Raw genomic sequence first — 20,341 nt, forward strand, 5'->3', positions numbered from 1 at the left:
GATTAGAACACTTAATAAAATAGGTATAGAAGGAACATACTTGAACATAATAAAGGCTATATATGACAAACCCTCAGCTAATCTCATAATTAATGGTGAAAAACTGAAGCCCTTTGCTGTACGTTCAGGAACACAACAGAGCTGTACCCTATCACCTCTGCTTTTCAACATAGTGTTGGAAGTCCTCGCCAGAGCAATCAGGCAAGACAAATAAATACAAGGCATCTAAATTGGGAATGAAGAAGTTAAATTGTCACTCTTTGCAGATGACATGATGCTATATATGTATAGAAAACCCTAAAACTCCACCAAAAATCTATTAAAAATAATCAACGAATACAGTAAAGTTGCCGGCTACAAAATCAAAGTAGAAAAGTCCATTGCATTCCTATATACTAACAATGAAATCTCAGAAAAAGAAAGGAAAAGAACAATTCCTTTTGCAATTGCAACAAAAAGAATAAAATACCTAAGAATAAACTTAAGTAAGGATGTGAAAGACCTATATGCTGAAAACTATAAGACATTTTTAAAAGAAATTGAAGAAGACACAAAGAAATGGAAAGACATTTTGTGCTCATGGATTGGAACAATCTGCATAGTTAAAATGGCCATAATACCAAAGCAATATACAGATTTAATGCAATCTCCATCAAAATCCCAATAGCACATTTTAAAGGAATAGAACAAAAAAATCATCAGATTTGTATGGAACCACAAAAGACATAAATAGCCAAAGGAATCCTAAGCAAAAGGAACAAGGCTGGAGGTATCAAACTCCCTGACTTGAGCTTGTACTACAGGGCAACAATAATCAAAACAGCATGGTATGGGCAGAAAAACAGACACATAGACCAGTGGAATAGAATTGAGATCCCAGAAATAAACCCACATAAATATGGAAAGATAATTTTTGACAAAGAAGCAAACAACACACAATGGAGAAAACACAGCCCCTTCGATAAATGGTGCTGGGAGAATTGGAAAACCACATGCAAAAGAATGAAACGGGGCTGCTATCTGTCACCGTGCATCAAATTAATTCAAAATGGATCAAAGACGTAAGCATAAAACCTGAAATAATAAACTGCATAGAAGAAAACATAGTTACTGAACTTATGGACCTTGGGTTCAAAGAGCATTTTATGAATTTGACTCCATAGGCAAGGGAAGTGAAAGCTAAAATAGACGAATGGGACTATATCAAACTTCAAAGCTTCTGAACAGCAAAAGAAACCATCGACAAAATAAAGAGGCAACCAACTGAATGGGAGAAGATTTTTGCAAACAGTGCCTCTGATAAGGGGCTAATATCCGAAATATACAAGGAACTCATGGACTGAACAACAAACAAACAAACAACCCAAATGAAAAATGGGCAGAGGACCTGAAGAGACATTTCTCCAAAGAGGACAGACAAATGGCAAACAGACATATGAAAAAATGCTCAATATCACCAATCATCAGAGAAATGCAAATAAAAACCACAATGAGATATCACCTCACCCAGTTTGAATGGTTATCATCAACAAGACAAATAGTAACAATGTTGGAGAGGCTGTGGAGAAAAAGGAACCCTCATACACTGTTGGTGGGAATGCAGACTGGTGCAGCCGCTATGGAAGGCAGTGTGGAGGTTCCTCAAAAAGTTACGAATAGAATTACCGTATGACCCAGCAATCCCTCTCCTGGGTGTATCTACCCAAAAAATCTGAAAGCATTTATCCATAAAGACAAGTGTGCTCCAATGTTCATTGCAGCTTTACTTACGGTGGATAAGACACGGAAATGACCAAAATGTCCTTCGATAGATGAATGGATAAAGAAGTTGTGGTACATATAAATAATGGAATACTATTCAGTGGTAAGAAAAGATGAAATAGGACCATTGGTAAATGGGGTCGACTATATGGTCATGGAAAGAGAACTGATTCTGGCTGGTGAACACACAATGAGAGATACAGATAATGTATTACAGAATTGTACATCTGAAATCCATGTAACTTTACTAACAATTGCACCCCAATAAACTTTAATTTAAAGGGAAAAAAACCCGCAAATGGTGATATTTTATAAAATGGTTCACAGTGACAAATTTTCCATTTCAAACATAAAACAATGATAGGTGGAACAGTACTAAATTTTACAAGTATGTGCTAAACAAAACTAAATTCGGAGTAAAAAAGTTAATTTCACAAAGGAGCATTTTACCTTGGTATCAACATCCAAGAGTCCATCATCTGATACAGGCCTTGAATCATTAACGCCACGTTTGCAGGAAAGACTTTAGGGTAAAGATACACAACAAAAACAAGTGAATTCATTTCTTTACAAAGCAACAACAACAAAAGAAGTAAAAGGTCAGCTATCTGCATATGAAATGAAGCTTCTTGATATGATTAAAATTTACATGATGTTTTAGAAAAGCTTTTAGTTATCTATTTCTGCCTCCACCACTCCCAACTCATGCAATATTTAATGAAGATACACTCTAAGTTTCCATAACAAAGAATGACCGCCAATATGTTGGCAACACCTGAGAGTACCTTGTTTTCACCAAAAGTCCTGAAGGCTGAATTGAAAACGCAATTAATAGCTGACATAACTGGAACCTGAACTGGGACAAAAGCAGTGACCTAAATCAAGGTAGAAAGATACACTGTCCCTTCTCCTTTGTCTGTCCCTGGTTCAAAGATTAATCTGTGTGAGTCAAAAATGGCAATCTTGGTTCTTTAACATAGAAAGCTGTTATTAAATTGACCCCATTCCTTCCTTTCACCCTGAAACACTACAGTGAGTTCCCTGAAATGTGTGAAATGTTTACAAGTTACACGTACAAAAGTCAAAGAACAAATAGGTATGTTGTTAGCCTCCCCACTCCCACACTCCCACATCACTTGTCCTCACAGCTTCCTGGCAAACTCCAACCTTGAAAACTTCAGCCTAAGAAGGCATAGACTCCTGAAACAAGGATGGGCTCAAATGACCCTGTTCCTAGAAAATAAGCTAAATGGAGCCTCACTCATCCACTCCCAACACAGGCATGTAACCACCTATCCAACTCCATTACTGTTTTCACAATCAGTCCTCCCTCTGCCCAACCCTCCGTATCCATGGGAAGGACATCAGCGCCTTGGGAAAAGAGGGGGAGGTGACAAGACACCTGCCTTGGGCCATAGATCTATGTAGTTCGGCAACCTCCATGCCTTAGGATTCGAGGGACATAAGCCCCCTACGTAAGTTGGGGTGCAGGTGGATGATGCCACATTCCTACTTGCTATTAAGAGAATGCTTCCAAGGTCTCAAATTAGTATAATGTGTTTTGATATAAAACGTACATTTGGCTACTTTTCCAATTTAGTAAACAAAAAAGCAGCAAGATTTTTAGGACACTCTTGAACCCCTTATTTTAATCTGCTTTTTAGACAACTACCAATGTCCTGTGTCCTTCCTTCTTGTAATTTCTCTTTACCTTGTCATACCCTACTATTCTGATCTCTTTTCCCTCATCAGATCTCTAATCTCTGCTCTAAAAGCCTTATTTCTATCCCAACCTGTGTTGTTCCTCTTGAAACTTGGCTTCCCCTGCTAATTCCATTCTTATCCTCTTCCACTGAATTCACTAGACCTTTCCATTATTAAAACACTCACCCAAAGGATAATAAAGAAGGAAGTGTACTGGGTTTAGAAACCTACATTTAATCTCATTTCATCACTCACTGCACTCAAATAAGTCACATAATCTCTTTGAGTTCAAACTCCTCATGTGATCAACCACTTGACCAAAACATTAATGGCAGCAGGAAGTACTGGGGGTGTTCTGAATACTTAATTGCTAACATTCCTTCAACACCTGGAATTCTATGTACTTTTGATTCTGTCTAGAGAAATGGAGAACATTTAACTGGCAGAACTGGAAAAAGATAACAGAACAACAGCAACAAAAAAACCCCGAGAAAAGCAGAGAAAAAGGTAAAAAATCAAGAACAGTCATGGAAGAAGGAAGAAAGACTCTGGGAAAAAAGAAAAAACTTCCTAGAACTAGGGAAGCGTACTAGCCTAAAGGGAAACACAGACTAGGGAGTCAGTAAGGTAAAAATCAATGGAAAATATCCTCTCAATTTGTGCTGAATTAACACAACATGGTTTATACGTAGATGTTCTTCACTTACAGAACCACAATTCGTCCCAAGAAGGGTACATCGCTTTATCCCTGAAAACACTTGCCTGATTAGGTCTTACTTATGTACAACCTGTGGTTCTGTGGCCACATCTAACTGAGATCTGCCCTAAACACTGATGGTGAAAACAAGGTTCTCCTGACTGCTGCAATTGTCAAGTACATTAAGACAAGAGCTTGAGCTAACTGGGCTTGGTAGGAAAACTCTAAACCAGCGTTAACACATCACTAAATGGGACTCTCTGAGTCCACCTGACTTGCACCTGAATCTTGAATCCAGACCTTTCCAGGCACTTCTCAGTACAGGCTGAGGGACAAGAGAACGGACTGGGGAAGCCAATCAGGCTGAAGGTCACATCATGAGTCAGCCACCTGGTAACTATGGAACCAGGAGTCAATTAATCCACCTCCCGGAACCACACTCGTCTAATGAATAAAAACTAGGCCGAACAGCACAGCTACTTGGCAAAGCTACTGTGCCGAGGACCTGAGATAACCAATGTTAGGCTCACAGTATAGGGTCTAACCCGGAGCAGAACACTCATTAAAGCTTACTGGCTTCTCTCCGCAGTCTCTTAGTTAACATGCAATTTTAGAAATCCATAAAATCCTACCTGCTGGTACGGTCTCTTTTGGAACACTCATCCACTGTTAAAGAAAAAATTCAAATACATTGTAAATACACAATAGAAAAACACAGAACTTTAAAAGTATCAGGCTGAAGTTATGAAAAAATATTTCTTTGGGACAACCCCTGAAGACTATAGTAGAATGAATAATAATGATACTATTGTTAGGCAATTAATACAGGCAGAACTTTTACTTCCTCTCCTATTTACATGTGTGTATATATATTTATATTTATATATTCATACATATACACGTACACATATATATATGTATGTACTTATGTATGTTTGTATGTATTATATATTCATATCAAATGAAAGAAAAATAAACGGGATGTGCAAAAATTTGATAGCTACAAGTCAAGTGCTACTTACAATGATTGTATCCTAACCAAACACATCAGAGTGAAGGAAAATGGTATCAGTAGTAAAATTAGTATCATAAACTAACAAGGCAAATTTAAATAGCGTGATTTTTCTGGACTTCTGCCATGAAGAGCAGTTAGAACACTTGTTTTGCTCTTACACAGTATCACTTGTGCCGCTCTTCAGTCCAGGGTGTTCAGTTTAGGATGAGACACCTGTCATTAGCAGCTTAGTCAAGAGCCAGCCTCCTTTGCAGCACGGCAAAACACAGCACACAGACTCCTTCTGGCCATCTCTCCAATGTAGGGTAAGTACGAAAGACTTTGTGATTCCAGTTTTATCAAGTATAACCCCTGACACTGTTTCCCTCCATTGCTAGAGTCTATCCGGACTCACCTCATAGAGCAGGAAGGTCCAAAGAGTTATTGCTGTACAGCAGCGTGTGATGCCATTTTTCTCATCCCTCCCCATAGTGGCAAATGTGTATAGAAATCATGGTTTTTTACCTTGTAAGTCATATATCATCAGATCCTAAGCCGATGAATAACAGCAAACAAACAAAAACCCCCAAAAGACAAAGAGGTTATCTTGAATAACTACATTCAATGACCCTGGAGTTATAATTTTTTAAACATTCAAAAAGATGACCATTGTATGATTCCAACTATATGAGATTCAGAAAAAAGCAAAAGTATAGAAGCAGTAAAAAGACGAGTGGTTTCCAGAGGTTAGGGAGAAGGGAGGGCTGAGGAAATGCCACAGAGGGTATCTAGGAGTGAATCTATTCTGTGTGATACTGGAAGGGTGGAGACATGTCATTATACGTTTGTCAAACCCCATAGATTGTACAACAGCAAGAGTGAATTCTAATGTAAAGTGTGGGCTGTGAGTGGAAATGCTGAGTCAGTGCAGTTCATAGATCGTGGTAAATGTACCACTTGGGTGCAGGATGTCAACAGGGGGGAGGCTCTGTGTGTACGGGGATATGGGTTTTGAGAGAACTTTCTGTACTCTCCACTCAATTTTGCCCTGAACCTAAACCAGCTCTAATAACGAAGGCTTACTAATTAAAAAAAATAAATAAAAAAGTTTTCCACTGAACCTGCTATTACCAGATATGAACACATTAATGCTATTTTCGAAGCACAGTCACCTTGAAAATGAATATAAAGATCCAGTATCAGAATGTTATTATTCACCCAACTGAATGAAGCATATGAAAATCCATAAACAAAGCAAATCATTTTTGGAATACTTACACAAGAAAATAACTGATAAATGTGATTGAACATCTCGCTTTATCATGGTGAATAGGGATGTAGTGCCAAGTGAATCAAAATGGAATCATCCCTATACTTAAAGGACAACTTTTATTCTAATTTTAAATCAGAAATCATTATGCTGACTTTATTGAAAAGCTATATTGAAACATTAATCACACAAAAAGATTAAAATTACCATGGTTATTGCCATAGTGATGTATGTACAAATACCTGTGAAATACTCGCCAAAAGGCAAAAAAGTAACGAGCACTGCAATTTTTAATGGATGATACAACTGAAACCAGTACCAAGGCACGTCACCATATTACTTGCTATTAAAATAAAATTTTAAGCTACACCAAAAATTAAGTCAGGCCTATAACTGCTGTGCAGAAAAGATTTCATACAGCAGGCCTGACTGCTATCCTTTGAAAGTCCTACTTGAATGGCTGGCCCTTGGCTGGCGTCTGGAAACCTGCATACGGGGAGGGTTCCCACCATTCCCTAACTAAGTGTGGCTCACGGTGCCTGAACTGCTTGTACAAACAAGGTGGTTCGTGCTGAACACTCGCTTTTCTTCTGGGAATCAGGAAATGTTGGTACTTGCTAGGGGGACATTGCCTATGTGACTGGCGTGCCATGAAAGCATTAGGCACTGAGTCTAATGAGATGCCAGAACCACTAGACAGCATTTCACGTGTGGTACCAGAATTTAATAGTGGAGGAATTAAGCACATCCTCCTAACTCCACAGGACATCAGTCTTGGAAACTTGCGCCTGGTTCCCCCCAGACTCTGTCACATACAACTTTTCTCTTTGCTGATTTTGGTTTCACTGTAATAAATCACAGGCATGAGTACAGCTACAGGCTGAGTCTTGTAAAGTGCTCTAGTGAATAACCAAGCCTAGGTGTGGTGTTAAGAACCTCTAATAAATTGCATTATATGAAATTCTTTGGGTTGATGATTTCTACATGATTAAGGTCAGAAGGTGATTTTGCAGATTACCTGTCATTAAATTTGTTCTTCTTGATTCTTCTTTTGCAGAATCCTGTAGAGCTAGATATATTTGAATAAAGGCATAAAGGGGATAAACGAAATGATGTCAGAAAATACTGTAAAACAAGCAACCATCCTATTTTAATCAGAATAAAAATTAGAACATCCAGTGACATGTTCTTTCAGTTCCTATATAGAAAATGAAGAGATCGCACTGTCAATTTTCTACAACTAGGCAGGGTTTATGTCCTTTTTATAATAGTTATGAATCAATCAAGTAACTGGGATAATTACAGAAAAACATATAACTATCACTTGTCGTATAATAATGTACACTGATTATAGAGTTCCTTTGGTTTCTAAACTTCTTTATTTCTTATAAAACTAAAAACATAGCTCTCGTATGAAAAGGCAGTGGTTAACAGAATAATGAAAATAATGAAAATGAAACAAAAAATTATATCCAACATGTAGGATGAGTTACCCATGGATATACCAAGAAACTCAACATTCAGAGAAAAAAACGTGTCTTCCCTATTGACCTGCTGCTCTTCTCTCTCCATCTGATAATGTCCTAGTCACTCTTCTCATGTCCCATTGAAATGCTAGTGCACACTCTGGAAACCTAGGAATCATCTTAGTTTTCTCACTCCCCACGAACATTTTACATTCAATCATCACTAAATCGTATTAACTATAACACTCTCCAGGCTCTGCTTTATTTTGCCACAGCCCCCACTGCCCTAATCAAACAGGGGCTCTTAGCAGATGGCTTTCACAGGGGGGGATAAATGAAACACCACCGACTGTTATTGTTACTTCCTAAATGGATAGGATTTATTTTCAGCAAAACAAATGAGAAAAACATTAGCCAGCAAACACCAACATGTTAAATTGAATAAATTAACCTTCCTGACTTTTTTTTCTTTCAAAATGGATGGGTGAAAACATCATAGCAGACTGACACTAGTTCAAGGAAGTAAAAGCCTCCTTTGTCTGCCAGTTATTTTTATGTGCTTTTCTTCAGTGTGTCCTCTATGTGAGGGGCCAGCAAACTCCAACCTGCCATCAGCTTTTGTATATGAAGCTTTACTATAGCACAGTCTTGCCTATTCAGTTGGCCCACGACTGCTTTCACACCATAATGGCAGATTTGAGTAGGTATGACAGAGACCACACGGCCTAAAATCAGGCCCTTTACAGAAAAAGCTTGCTGGTCCCTGCTTTATACCACAACCAGAGTGTCCGAATGCCAGCTCATCTTGTTCCTCGTCTGCTCAAAACTCTCCCATGATCCCTGCAGTAACCATTGCTGAGTCCCTGCTCACTTGCCATTTCTTCGTCTTCGTTCTCACTGGAGAACCACAACGCTGTGTGGATATTTACTGTCCCAATACACAAAGAACATGACCTCTCTCCAGCTCCACAAAGAAAAATGGTGATACTAAGCTAATCACAGCGACTGCTTTACCACCAACTGGTGTGGGAACCAGCATGTGCCGTACCCCAGCCTGTAAATGTTACATGGGTCTACTGACAGCCTCTCAGTTTTCTTCCTATTTGAAAGAATCACATAGCTGAACATCACTGTTTATCAGGGAAACGCAAATCAAAACCACAGTGCAATACCACCTCATAACTCTCAGATGGCTACCATCAAAATGGCCTCATATAACAAATGTTGGCGAGGAAGTGGAGGAAAGGGAAAACAGAGCCTGCACTGTTTTGGGATTTGTAAATTGTTATATTCACTATGGGAAACAGTATGGAGATTCCTCAAAAAATTAGAAATAGAACTGCCAGGAGACCTTGCAATTCTACTTCTGGGTTTTTGTCCAAAGAAAACCAAAAAACTAATTTGGAAACATATCTGCACCTCTATGTTCACTGCAGCAGTATATATAATAGCCAGGATATGGAAGCAACATAGGTGTCCTTCGATAGATGGATGGATAAAGAGGATTTGATACGTGTGTCTGTGGGGTGTGTGTGTGTGTGTGTGTGTATACAGTAATACTACAACTGATATTAGAATAATTAACTCATCCATAATATAACTGATATAATAATTACTCATCCATAAAAGATGAAATCTTGCCCTTTGTAACAATATGGAAGTTCCTAGAGGTATTATGTTAAGTGAAAGAAGACAGAGAAAGACAAATACCTTATGATCTCATTTATATGTGGAACCTAAAAAAGCAAAACAAACAAAACAGAAACAGACCCAGAGCTACAACAAAGCAACTTGATTGTTCCCAGATGAGAGGGAGTTGAAGAGATGAACGAAAAAGAAAGTGAATGAGAAGTACAAACTTCCAGTGATGAAATATCTAAGCCACAGGGATGTAGTTTACAGCACAGGGACTATATCAATAATATCGCAGTCACTTTGAAGGGTGATAGATGCTTACTAGACATATTGTGGTGATAACCTCGCAAGGTATATCAATGTCAAATCACTATGTTGTACACCTGACCTGATATAATATTGTATGTCAACTATACTTTAATAAAACATAAAAAGAAAATAGAAACACCTACAGAAACGCAGTCCTTCAGCCTTTGGATATTGTCATGTGAGTATATGATGCTTGGAGCCATTGCTAATTAACCAGCCAGCAAATGAGACTTACACAAAACACTGACAACCTCACAACTGAAACAGGGACAACAACAGGGATCCTGATGGCATCACAGAACCACCAAAACCAACCTGGTTCCTCCTGTTGTAACCACTGTTAATTAGGTCACCTATTACCTGCAGCTAAAACATTCTAACTGATATATTTCCCGAGGCCTACAGGATAAGAGCAACTTCTTTCTCTAGAACTAAAGACTTTCCTAAGCTTGCCTTACCTAGGTATTCACCACCTTCTCAACCATTCCCACAGCACGCTTTTTATATCATCAAAACTGAACTGCTCGTAAATCCTGCCAAGTTCACTGTGTATGTTAGCCTATGTCTGCAGTTCCTTCTGCCAAACCTGTGATCTTGATTATTGTTCCCCTGCCCAACACGGTCCTTCTGCCTCTTTATCTGGCCAACTCCCACTCACGCTGCATACTTCCCTTAAATCCTACCCAGCTTTTTACAACCAAAATCGTCATCATGGACATAAAGTGTCTGGCCCATGAGATCTGACAATTAGGTTCACGCAGTCATCCTAGAAAAAGTGCTGCATACCTCACTGCTGAATATCACTATAGTCACTTTCGAAGTACACCCCTTGCGAAGCTATGCACCAACACTAGCACCTAGTCTACTCTGCGAAGCAATTTTGGAACTCTTTATCTGGCATTGCCATCAGAGCAGTTGTTGTATTACGCTTGATGTCCTGAATGTCATCAAAATGTCTTTCTTTCAATATTTCCTTTATCTTCGAGAAAAGAAAGAAGTCATTGGGGGCCAGATCAGGTGAGTAAGGTGGGTGTGTCAATACAGTTATTTGTTTACTGGGTAAAAACTCTCTCACAGACAGTGCCATGTGAGCTGACGCATTCCTGTCATGCAACAGCCATGAATAGTGGGCCAAATGATGAGGTTGTTTTCTTCTAACATTTTCATGTAGTCTCTTCAGAACTTCCAAAAACTAAACATGGTTAACCGTCCAGTTGGTACAAATTTATAATGAATAATCCCTCTGATATCAAAACAGGTTAGCAAAATTGTTTTGACTCTTGATTTGGACCGACAGAACTCTTTCGGTCGTGGAGAATTGGCTGACTTCCATTGTGCACTTTGATGCTTTGTTTCAGAATCATATTGGTACACCCATGTTTCATCACCAGTGAAAACACGGCTCAAAACATCGTCTTGTCTTTCCAAAAGGTCTTGGCAACCTTTGACTCCCCTTTGCTTTTGTTCATCAGTGAGCTCCTTTGGATCCATTTTTGCACACACCTTTCTCACGCCAAGATTTTCAGTTAAAATTTTCCTAACTGTTTCTGTATCGATGCTTACTTGGTCTGCTCTGCTTCTCACAGTCAGCCAATGATTTTGACTCACCATTCGATGAATGTTTGCAATGTTTTCCTCAGTTCTGCTCGTTACTGGCCGCCCTGATGTCTCTTCATCAGTGACACAATCTTTCCCCTCAGAAAAATGTTTCATCCATTTGCACATGGCCGTTTTCTTCATGACATTATCCCCATGTACCTGGACTGACATGTTCCTGATTTCACTTCCACTCTTGCCAACTTTACCAAGAAATTTAATGTTTGATCATAGCTCTAATTCAAGCTCAGACAGCCTTGCAATGGCACACAAAAACATGCCACAACAATAATGAGTGCCGCTCAGCAAGACAGTGCCACACATCAACACGAACACAGCTCTGAGACACTGATATGCCAAGGTTATGAAACCTCACTGAGCTGTTTGTACAGTGCTGCTAATGTAAGTGCACGGTGGCAAGTTCTCGAACTTAACTGTCAGATCTCATACTACACACCCAATAAAAAACAATAATGATAATTATAAGCTCTCAGTGGGCTCTGGCACCTAGTAATCACTGTGTAAAGTATAATAAATAATAAAAATGACAATGATAAGAACGAGGTCTTGGAGGGTAGGGACTGTGGTTTTAAAATGCTTGTCTTCTGCAACATCAAAATAACACTCAGTACCTAAAAGACACCTGATGGTTACATAGCAAACGGCTGCAGAGGCAAATAAATAAATGAATGAAAAGATTGCCCTTGAAAATTCTGTTTTAAGAAGCCATAGAAATAAACCAGGGACAGCTCTAAAGTAGTAGGGGCACATTAAAGATCAAATTCCGTTTCATCTCTGTGTTTCCTATAACTTGCAAAACCACCGACACAAGCGCTTTGATAGAGGTCTACTAAGTTAAAGGGGTCCTCGGGCGTTTCAGATTGCACAATGCACAAGGTGCCACATTCAGTGAGTAGAATAGCGTTTTTGTCATTGTGAAACTTTTCTGTACTTTTATTACAATCTTTTGAGTCCTAAGTTAGGCTATGGGATCATTGATTATGATTATCTTTTGACTGATGGCTACAGAGCATATTGTTCTAGAGAAATTACACTGTCATGACAACTAGCCAACTAACAAAAGAAAACACCTTCTTCTAATGAGGTCAACATATCTCACTCTGTTTTGACTTATGAAGAAAAAAGGTGATAATAGTGAGACCTTGTTGGCATATCCACATGGAAAATAACCCACGCTTCTCAACAAGGCACAGCTTTACTGACTTGTATCAGTAGATACCTTGCAAAAACAGTCTCACTGCGATTCCTTCACACTGGCTAAGTTTTGCAGTTCTTAATCGTTTGCCATTTGTTTATGGGACTAGGAAGGTATTGTTGAGTTCCTAGTTTTAGTTACATTATGGTGAGACAAACCACAACGCAATAACAAGAATTCATTCACTACATGTAATCCATTTGCTGTAAAATTTAAACAAATATCCATTTTTACACAAGTCCAACTTGTTGCAAGGAGATTATAGAAGAAACATACAACATACCAACTTAAAAATCATTTTTCTTATTTACACAAATATCATATGGGATTGGAAGGGGTCATGACTAGATAAATGAGTTTCTTTTCACACAATACTCTCTCAGATTTTAAATTACCTACAATTAACTTATAATAATTCTGAATGCTAGACTATTAAGAAAGACATTAACTAAGAAAGAAAAAATGTACATGCAATATACACTTTTTTTTTAACAGCTCTTTCAATAGCAAAACTTTCTTTGTCTTACTGTATGTCTGGTAAGACAACAAAGAATACTTAACTATTAGGAGTCTTACCTCGACTGTTATTGTCAGAAGACTTTTTACATCTCCTTTCTTTTTTACAATCAGAAATTAGTTTGGCGTTGCTATATATATAAAAGAGGTGATAATATTACTGTCTTAATACTGACAGGAAAACATTTATCAAAACATGGAATTCTTAGAGTATTTCAGGTAATGTCTGAGCTAATATAAAAACTTGAATTATCCCATACGCTTCAATTTTGTAAGTTCTAAAGACAAACAAATAAAGAAACAAAAACTCATAGACACAGACAACAGTTCAGTGGTTGTCAGAGAGTAAGTGGAAGAGGGGATAGTAGAAAAGGGTAAAGGGGGTCAAATATATGGTGACAGAAGGAGAACTGACTCTGGGTGGTCAATACACAATGTGATATATAGGCAATATATTAAAGAATTGTAGATTTGAAACCTATGTAATTTTACTAACAGTTGTCACCCCTATAAATTTAAGTTAAAAAAAAACATGGTAAGTTGTACAAAATTTTTCTTAAGCATGTGATTAAAGAAGACAAAAAAGCAAGGTGAACCAGTCATGTTGAGGGCAGTATACTTCAATCAGTTAATTAGAATTAGCAGGGGCAAGTGTCGAGAACTCAGAAATCCTAGTTCCATAGTCCACAAGATCCGTTTTCGGAGAAGTCACTGCTGTTAGGCTCAGAGTTTTCCTCTACAAACCAAGCATCTCACTGCCTTAATTTACAGGTTGTCAGAGGATCAAATAGATAATACAGCAAAATGGTAAGGCAATGGAATAAGTTTTTTTGAGCTTTAGTTTTTGAAATTATTTTAGAATTCCAAATAAACCTAATGTGTGCTTTTCATAGGTTCTATTTAACACTCAAATGTTGCAGTTTACAGAAAATGTTTTTAATTTTGGTTATTAGCTACTCTTTCTTTGTGGTTTGTAATTCAGTACATCTCAGCTATTATGTAATTTGTAATTAAATGCGTTTAGAAATATGTTACCTCAATCAGTCAGATAACATAATTGCCCCCTATTATCGTAGCTAATCACACCCGTGGCAGAAAACTTATAGAAGTCAAGACCTGGCTTGGACTAGTTCTGTCTCATGTCTACCTCCTGAAACTCTGAACTATCACGTCTGTCTAACCTTCCTAGGCATCCCCAGTTGACTTGGAAGGTATAACACATGCATATTCATGAGGCATGGAAGGGGTGCAGCTATTCTAAAACCAAGTAACCTCCTTTAGATCCAGAGCTTTCTGTTTACTGGCTTCTGTGTCAGGCAAATCTTTAAATATTCTGAAACCTGAGGGAGAGTCAAGTCACTTGACAGATTTTCATTATTTTGGAAAACAGATCACTGAGCCTCATCTTAACTAAGGAATCACAGGCAAGTTAGTGCCTACTACTCTGGGAAAGGCGTTATGGGACCTTCCAGGACCTAAGGAAAGATATTCCATGGGATAGCAAGTGGCTTTGAGGTACAGATCTGGTAACGAAGGAGAAAGGAAAGTCTGATCTTTTCCTGCAGCATTACTGGCACCTCTCTGACAGCTTAGAGTGTTCCAACTAACATGTGCTAGCAGAAGACAAAAACAAGACACTCAAAAGGGTAAGTCATCATGGTCTGGGCTAAGATGTGGGCCCCGCATAATTTTTCAGTGTTGGGGAAGGGTGTGTGTGGCTAAAGCTAGAAGTCCAAGCTCCCGGGACAGGGTGCTGGTGCTCTGGAATAGGGGCTGAGAATGTAAACAAGCACATGCGTGTCAAGTGAAAAATATCGTCACTTTGAAGTCCAAGTGTGGAAAACCATGAACACCAAGGACTCGGGATCAGCAAGGGAACCTGGGAGCACAGGTAGTCATGACGACAGGACCCATTTCTATAGCAAGCCTGCAGCAACGCAATCAGTGGAAACCAATGAAGGACCATAGTGACCTTCCTTCCCTTTCCATCTGACTTGTGAAAGAGGATGGTCCCCCTTGGACTTAGGGAACACTTTAGCTTCTTGCAAAATTCAAGGGGGAGAGCATAGTCGATAGCCTCCAGAAAAGAGAGAATTTCCTGCTAAACTGTACATTTTACACCCCAAATAACTAGTTGGGAAAATCAGAGAAGAGACATTATTGGTACCTGACACACAGGGGTTATGCTTGGAATGAAATGGAGAACGTTGGGATCCCTAAAGATAAAGGTCTTCAAAGTTCCGGGATGAGGAATCTGTCCCTTTGCTACGTCTTACACGTCTGACCGTTTGTTTGGTTTCTGGCTGAGGATGTCTACTAACTCACTGCCATTCCCCCACTGCCTGACCCCAGTTATGAAGTCTCACCTGTTACCTAAGAAGTAACAGTTAAAGTATTTTGAAGCTCAGTTTCGTGATAACTAGCATTTCAATGTAAACACTTACGCCTTCAAACGGCTAGATGAAGCATAGTCTTTCGCAGTCCATCCCCTGACATCTTGAGCAGAGATGTCTGCACCTGCCTGAAGCAGAGGCCGGACTGTATTTGAGGATTTATCCTTTACAGCAATCATGAGGGCTGTTCTGAAATACCAGAAAGACAACTTCACCCTTAGGAACTTTAAGTTACGTAAACAGCAACATTGAGAGACTTTACCAAGTTCCATATATTGCTTATCTGTATAGAATTGACCATTTACATGCTTAAGTGTTCATCTTTGTAAATTATGTCCAAAGCTAAAATGAAGGGACATAAAAACAACGAAAAAAAGCCTCTTGCCCCACTTGGGTACTACCTAGAAGTTGCTAATTTAAAGTTTTTTAATAGACAAGTAACTCTGCTGAGGTCACTTATCTGAAATAGGTGAAGATCTCAACGAAGAATTTCCCGTTTCTTCCTTAGTCTTATGTATGGTACATCCAAAGTCAGCTAGAAGTCAGGTAAGTTAAAGCTCCTTGGCGGGCTCAAAACAATCATATTAATAATAATTCTAGTAATCATTGTCATCGTTGGAGTTAACGGTGCTCTTAAGCATGTGCTGGGCACTGAATCACATGCCAGGTCATGACACACGACCATCCTTGAAGGAGATGTTATTTTCCTCATTTCCACATCGGAAAACATGTTCAGTGACACGTAGGAAAGCTGAGCATTGAACCCAGTCCTGAGTGAACTGAAAGCCCATCTCTTTTTTATCACCCATCCATGACTTGTTTCATTAGAGAAGAAGTTTATTCAGTTAATGTTGTCTTTCTCCCTTCTACCCATACCAATTAAAAATGATTAAAAAAAAAAACACACGTCAAAGTAGACTAGAAATGACAAAGGATAAAAACTGAGGCATATCTGGTGGTAGTAATTCACAGTCACTTAGGGAAAACCCTAGAACATCAGTATTCCTTGAAGAAAACAATTTAAAGCAGAGTCATCCAAACAACAACATCAACTGCTATTTACGTTTAACGTGCATCTTTTAAGGAAAACTGAATACACAGTAGAGGTTAAAAAATCTGTCAGAGAGACTAAATCCAATATTGTATCATAAACTAAGTTAGAGTCCATACTATACAAAACTAGTAAAATTACTGTGAAAACCCTTTGGCTAATATAATACCATGTGACCAAAAACTGCAATGACAAATGACATCAGTCGATATCATAAATGAATATGAATCCTGCAGGATACGGTTCTTCCTGTTCAACAGTCAGAATAATTGCTTTTCTACCTATCTGACGATGTGCTGATATTTTTCACTTTGTAACTATAGGTTAATCCTCTTCTTATTAATTTAATCTTTCTGACTTGAGTAACTGTTACCGCTCTAAAACAGTTCTAAGTTTTAAAAAAAAGAACAAACAACTGTACCTTTTCCACTTATCAACTGCATGTATGTTTGCATGTCTCTCGAGTAAAAATTCCACCATTTTCTGGCTCTTCTTATGCACAGCAGATAAAAGTGGTGTAAAATCAACCTGTAAGACAGAGAAAACAATTTATAGCTTAAAAAACTACACAGTTCTAAATTGAATTTGAAAACTCGTAAAAGATCCTCTAAACTTGAACATACACTAGAGAAAGTAAATAAAAAGTAGCCCTCTGTGCTGTCATCTGCTGCTCCTTCCCGTTAAAATATCCTCCTTCTTCCTCTCCAACAGATGAACTTCCACCTCATTCCCCAGAACTCCCTTCACACACTGACAGTCCTGGTGCCAAGAATCTTTGCTCCTATCACAGTCTCTATCGCACTAACCGCAGTTATTTTATCGTTCCCCATCTGAACCCAGAGCTTTTTGAGGGCAGGGGCTATTCTTCATCCCTGTAACTCCAAGCTCCAAAATATAGACGTAAATGCTTTAAGTCGTTTTATTGAATTGATAACCTAAATAATTATTTCTGGGGCAGTGTTTATTACATTATATTCCAAAGAATATGTACTTTACCAGAAATTAATTACTGTGCCCCAGTAGGAAGATTCCAGAAAGACCACCTGTGTTTGAGAAGTATTATAAAACTGTGCTTTATATGGCTATTACTAAAGAAGTGTTTCAGGTTGCTTAATCCCAATTTGACAATACTTTTCAGTGGCAAACATTAACGTTTGAAGTATCATAGAATTTCTGGGATACACTTTGGACAGCTTTCCAACAGAGGTGAAGGTTTTCTGCAGCGTATACAAACTTGCTTGCTTCTCTTCTATCCATGTTCTCAGGATCCCAGATGTCAACTTCAGCTCCCCTGCTCCAAAAGGGTCACTAAGGAAATGGACTCTAAATGAAAAAGAGTTAGGCTTCAAATGACCTTTGATTGCTTATCACTAAATGGTCCATGGGTTTTCTCCCATTATAAGATGATGGGTTTTTATCTTAGCTGTTGGTAAGCTCCATGTGAAATTTTATTCTCAGTTACAATGAAAATCTTGGGACCCCAATGCCTATCTACTTTTTGAAAAAAATCTGTTTTTATTCTGGTTCTATTTTAATTGCTACTTAAAATTATTTTATAGCTCGGGCAAAATATAACTCCGAAATAAAATATCATGGCTTATCAGTTAACGTTTTAATACTGATCTATATGGATGAGCTTTAGGCATCATGAAAGCGACTAAATCACTTGCATTTTTAAGGAACCATGTTGAGGAAGAAGATAGAATACTGTCTGGAATATGCATAACATCTATAAGCATCATTGACCTCATAAGACTTAAAGACATTTCAATGGGTATCATTATTTATAGGACGTATAATGAAAAAGGAAGTTTTTTGGTTTTTGTTTTTTTAAAAGAAAAACAACTTAGAAATTCTAGCTTGAAAAACTCACTCTCATTCTAAGGAGATTAACATAGAATACATATAATAAATCAATATAGACTGTCTTGAAAATCTTGAAATGTTTATCAAAATATTCTATAAAACAGGAATCGCACACTCCAGTGCTTACGGAGGCAAAGAAGGTGACCCAAGTAAGTGAAGGACCCAGGTAGGGACAGTAGCACAGTAGGGAACACATGTCTCATGTAAGAGGTGCAGCCTCGCCACAGGACACCCCACTGTAGTCAGCGCTCAAGGGGACCGGGCTTGATTCTTTAAGAGAAGCCTGACATCCTTATTTCTTCATCATTCTCCAAAACTTTCGATGTTGACTCAACATATGGAGGCAAGCTAAACATATCGAGGAGCCATAATTAGTCTATAGCCCACTTGAGATTTCTTTATCTGCTGTTTCCCAATGTTTGTGTATAATGTGAATATTTGTATGTAAAATCTTTCCGTTTTTTAGTATGATATGCTTCATTAAAAAACTGGGCCCCAACATGCAATAAAACTGTCATTTAGACTCAGTACACCCACTTCAAGAATTTTTCCCATTCTTATTCAAACCATAATCTATTTGTATTCATTTTTCAGACTGTTAATCCAATGGATAATTACATTATAGGACTGCTGATACTAAATTATTGACACTTCCCATCTGTATTGCTACTAACTTCATGGGATTTCATGTTTAAACCTACCATCGTGATTATGCCACGGCTCTATGAATTTCACAGACATACTGAGAGAGTTTATCACACACTTTCGATCATTGCAGCATCATTTACGGTGGCCAAGAAATGGAAACAACCAAACTGTCCTTCAATAGATGACTGGATAAAGAAGATGTGGTATGTATACACAATGGCATACTACTCTGCCATAGAAAAAATGAAATGCTGCCATTTGGGACAACACGGATGGATCATGACATTATTATGCTATGCAACACAAATCGGACAGAAAAAGTCGAGGACCATACGACTTCACTCATATGAGGGATATGAAATTGAAAGCAACAGATGAACAAGACAAAGAAACAAAAACTCAGAGACACAGACAACAGTTCAGTGGTTACCAGAACGTAAGGGGAGATGGTGGATAGTAGAGGAGGGTAAGGGGGGTCAAATATACGGTGAAGGCAGGAGAACTGACTCTGGGTGGTGAGCACATAATATGACATAGAGATGACGCATTATAGAAATGTACACTTGAAACCTATTTAAATACAATAACCATTGTCATCCCAATAAATTTAATTTAAAAACAAAGAAAAGAAAACTGGAGATTTACAGAAAAACAGGCAAAAAAGTAGGTTCACAATTTCCTATTACTGCAGGAAAACCCTGCTTACAGTAAGCATTTGTTGATCTAACAACCTGAGCACAAACAAACATGCAAAATTCTTAAAGGGCCCGATTCTACGCATTAGGAGACCACCCATCAGCAAATTTCTAAAGATTCTCTGAGCGCCAGTGAATGACTGATGGCTGAAAGGAAAAAGGTGTTCTTCTTTAAGCCGGTAGATACCGCCAATGATATTTCCTTCCACTTCTCGAGCCCAGAGGTACAGACAGTTCAAAAGTCAGTCAAAGAGTATTGGGAAGGAGAGAGCTGAAGGAAAATCACCTCTCAAACTCCACCTCTTCTAGAGATTTCTTAAGTATTTGAGATCTGCGAATTGATATATTGCACTAGTAGTTCTTAACCAAGAGTTGTATCAGAATCTCAGGGAAATATTTCTAAATAACTCATGACCAGGCCTTATTAGCTTTACTCAGTCAAAACCTTCAGGGAAGAGCCTAGCTTGTGAATGGTTGGAAATGTTTTTAAAGTTCCTAGGGTGACTGTGATTCGCCAGCCAGCA

At 38.4% G+C, this 20,341-nt stretch overlaps 1 protein-coding gene across 1 annotated transcript in view; it reads right to left on the minus strand.

Annotated features, from left to right (window-relative positions):
* The window catches only part of LOC117020055 (ankyrin repeat domain-containing protein 18A-like), a 91,985-nt gene that overhangs the window by 34,989 nt on the left and 36,655 nt on the right, over window positions 1-20,341 (minus strand). The window contains 2 exon segments of the mRNA XM_033102256.1: window positions 15,609-15,746; window positions 17,030-17,136. Of these exon segments, the coding sequence (XP_032958147.1) occupies window positions 15,609-15,746; window positions 17,030-17,136 (245 nt within the window).

This window comes from Rhinolophus ferrumequinum, unplaced genomic scaffold (assembly GCF_004115265.2).
Source record: "Rhinolophus ferrumequinum isolate MPI-CBG mRhiFer1 unplaced genomic scaffold, mRhiFer1_v1.p scaffold_63_arrow_ctg1, whole genome shotgun sequence".
Taxonomy (NCBI): Eukaryota; Metazoa; Chordata; class Mammalia; order Chiroptera; family Rhinolophidae; genus Rhinolophus; species Rhinolophus ferrumequinum.